At 57.0% G+C, this 3,508-nt stretch overlaps 1 protein-coding gene across 1 annotated transcript in view; it reads left to right on the top strand.

Annotated features, from left to right (window-relative positions):
• LMF2 (lipase maturation factor 2) overlaps positions 1-2,918 on the top strand; it is a gene marked incomplete at its 5' end in the record, with an annotated part of 16,519 nt that extends 13,601 nt beyond the window's left edge. Inside the window, one exon of the mRNA XM_015826530.1 lies at positions 2,803-2,918. Coding sequence (XP_015682016.1) covers positions 2,803-2,918 — 116 coding nt within the window. The remainder of the gene's footprint in view (positions 1-2,802) is intronic.
• Positions 2,919-3,508: the final 590 nt, after the last annotated feature.

The following is a 3,508-nucleotide window of genomic DNA, read 5'->3' as shown; positions in this document are numbered from 1 at the left end:
AGGGGGCAGCGGTGGCTCCGGGACCCCCCCCCAGCCTCTGCAGGACGCCAGGCGGGACGTGAGCTGGGTGGGGAGAGCCTTCGCCACCCAGATGGACCTGGTCGCCTTCTCCTCTCCTGTCACACACACACACACACACACACACACACGCATGCGCGAGCTGTGGGGTGGAAGCCTCTTTGAACACCCCGCTCACCCCCCCCCAAAGGTCCTCCCGGGGCATTGAGGGAGGGGCAGTGCGAAAGGAGGAGGAAGCTGATGGGCCTGAGCATACACACTCACACACACACACACACACACACCGGCCCGCTTGCTCTTCTCTGCCCTCTCTTGCTCTGTGGTTCTCCTTCACTCTGGGACAGAACGGGGCGGGGGGCTCTGGGAGCCCCCTGGGTGGGTTGCCGAGGGTCCCCCATGTTTGGTTCTTTGGGGATCCCCAGGGAACGTTCTGTCCTTGCTGGCGGGGTGGGTGGGTGGGAGGTGAAGTCTGGCTGGTGGGGGTGAAGTGAGTCTCAGGAGCCCCTCCCTTCCATTCCTCCCTTCCCTCCCTTCTCTTCCCCCTCCCTCTCTATCTTCCTCCCCCACCCCACCTCTTCTTTCCCTCCCTCCTTCCCTTCTTTCCCTCCCTCCTTCCCTTCCTCCCTTCCCTCCTTTCCTCTTCTCTACCTTCCTTCCTTCCCCCACCCCTCCCCCTTCTCCCCATATCCCACCAGGGGGCTGAATGGGGGGTGGGGGGACCTGGCTGAGAGAGAAGTGGTGGTCTCTGCCCTGTGGGCACCGGGACTCCTGTCTCCATCCCGAGCCTCCCCCCACGGACCTTCTTTGGGGGGTAGGGGGGGCACGTCCGCTGCTCCCTGCTGCATCAGTGGGGCTGGGGGCAACGGGGGCCTCGCTGGACTAATCACTTGCGCCTTTGGGGGGGGCAAGTTGCTCTTTCTGACACGTGGGACCCAAGAGACGGCTTTGGTTTTCTAAATAAACCCTGTACATTCCAACTCTGTGTGTGTGTGTGTGTGTGTGTACACATGCATGCATACAGGCAGTCCTCTCGACGAGAATTGAGCCTGAAACTTACGTTGTTAAATGAGACATTTGTTAAGTGGGTTAAGTGATCGACCGACGGGGAGCTGCTGAATAGTATGAAAACCAGACACAACACTTCGAAGCCAAAGTCGCCAAAGTCTGGTTTACTTTGGCCATGTCACGAGTGCAAATTCACCGGAAAAGTCAGCGAGGCTACGCACGGTCAGCGGAACGAGAAGAGCGGGCAAGCAAAGGACAGGCTGGCTTGATAAGGTCAAAAACGATGCAAGGCTGAACGTGCAACAACGGGAAGAAGCTTGTGATTGACAGGGTAGCGTGGAGAGCCCTCGTCCGCCATCCGAGCTGCACTGGCTGCCGGTGGCCTTCCGGGTGCGCTTCAAGGTGTTGACTATCATCTTCAAAGCGCTCCATGGCATCGGACCTGGTTACCTTCGGGACCGCCTGCTGCCTCAGATCACCTCCCACCGGCCGATATGCTCCCACAGAGAGGGTCTCCTCAGGGTGCCGTCGGCCAGACAGTGCCGGCTGGCGACCCCCAGGGGGAGGGCCTTCTCGGTGGGAGCCCCCACCCTTTGGAATGAACTCCCCCCAGAGATCCGGGTGATTCCGGATCTCCCCTCCTTCCGCCGCGCCCTCAAGACGTGGCTTTTTAAGCAGGCAGGACTGGCCTAAGTATTACTTTTAATTAGTTTTCTATTGGTTTTAAAAGATACTAATTGGCCTATTGCAATATTTTATTTTAATTGATTTTAAAATGTATGTTTTTTGTATTTGTTTACTTGTTTTTAACGGGCTGTAAGCCGCCCTGAGTCCGCACGGAGAAGGGCGGGGTAGAAATCTAATAAAATCAAAAATCAAATCAAAATCAAATCCCCACAAGAGTCGGATACGACTGGACGGTTAAAATAAAAACGAGCATCAAGTCGAACCACAGAAGCCCCCGGTCCTTCCCTTCCTCCTCATCCATTTCATGTAACCCAAAAAGGCATCCTCACCTTCCTGGGAGGGGGGATGATGGAAGCAGGGGTCCAGCACATCTGGAGGACAGCTGCAAGAGGATTGCCAAGGAATGACAGTGGAGATTCTCAGTCAACCAGGTCATAGTTATCCCACAGGTGCTTTTTTCAAGAGGCAACTGGACTTTCTTGTTTTTCTTTGAAGATGTTTCACNCCTTCCTTCCTTCCTTCCCTCCTCCCCCCCCTTCCAAGCCTTGTTCTCGTGGTCCCAGAGAGACCCCCTTGCACCTACGTGGCAGCCCAGCTTCAGATACCCCAGACGATGGTGCTGTGGGGTGGGGTGGGGGGCAAATGGCCAGAGCAGGGGGCTGAAGGAGCTGGGGGCTGGGTGGGATTTGGCCTGAGAGGGCGCCCGCCCCCTGCAGGATGCATCACTGCCCTGGGTGTGTGCGAAAGGACGTTGCACTCGCAAAAAGTCCAGCCTCTTCGCTCTGATTCCCGAGGACGATGGAGTTGCCTTCCAGAAGGCAACATCTGGATGAACCTTTCAGAAAACGGCTCCTGGTTGGAGCTGTTGGAAGGGAGGAGCAGGGGTGGGGGATGATTCTGGGCTGGGGGGCTCCAATGGGGGCTGCCCACCTGGGGTCCAGGCAGATTAGAGCCTCCTGCATCCATCTCCAGCATTATCGGGGGGGTGTCAGTGGTAGGGGGGACAGGGACAGAGGGCGGGGGACCCCCGGTTTGCTTATTCCAGCTGCCCAATTGACCGATCTGGGCCCCCCCCCCTCAATTTCCCTGCAGTGATCCACCTTGTGCAGGTGGACGACTCCAAGTACCCCTTCAGAGACCAGCCCCCCACCTACATCCGGGCCCAGCTGTACAAATACTGGTTCACCGAGGCCGAGTCGGACGGGTGAGTGGACGGTGGGGGCAGGGAGGGAGGGGGCTGTGGGATGAGGTGGAAATCTTTAATCCGGGGAAATGGTTTTCCCCTCCCCCCATTGGGACAATTTGCCTTCTAACTTTTATTTATTTCCCACCTTTATTATTTTAATAAGTAACTCAAGGTGGCAAACGAATCCAGTACTCTTTTCTCCCCCTATTTTCCCCACAACAACAACCTTGTGAGGTGGGCTGGGCTGGGCTGGGCTGAGAGGGACTGGCCCAAATTACCCCTTTCATGCCTAAGGCGGGACTAGAACTCATCGTCTCCTGGTGATTGGCCCAGAGTCACCCAGCCGGCTTTTGTGCCTAAGGCGGGATTAGAACTCCCCGTCTCCTGGTGATTGGCCCAGAGTCACCCAGCTGATTTTCATGCCTAAGGCGGGACTAGAACTCCCCGTCTCCTGGTGATTGGCCTAAACTTACCCAGCTGGCTTTTGTGCCTAAGGCGGGACTAGAACTCCCCGTCTCCTGGTGATTGGCCCAGAGTCACCCAGCCAGCTTTTGTGCCTAAGGCGGGACTAGAACTCCCCATCTCCTGGTGATTGGCCCAAAGTCACCCAGC

The sequence above is a fragment of the Protobothrops mucrosquamatus genome, unplaced genomic scaffold (genome assembly GCF_001527695.2).
Source record: "Protobothrops mucrosquamatus isolate PMUCROS unplaced genomic scaffold, P.Mucros_1.0 scaffold3158, whole genome shotgun sequence".
Classification (NCBI taxonomy): Eukaryota; Metazoa; Chordata; class Lepidosauria; order Squamata; family Viperidae; genus Protobothrops; species Protobothrops mucrosquamatus.
This window is presented reverse-complemented; position numbering and strand designations above follow the sequence as displayed.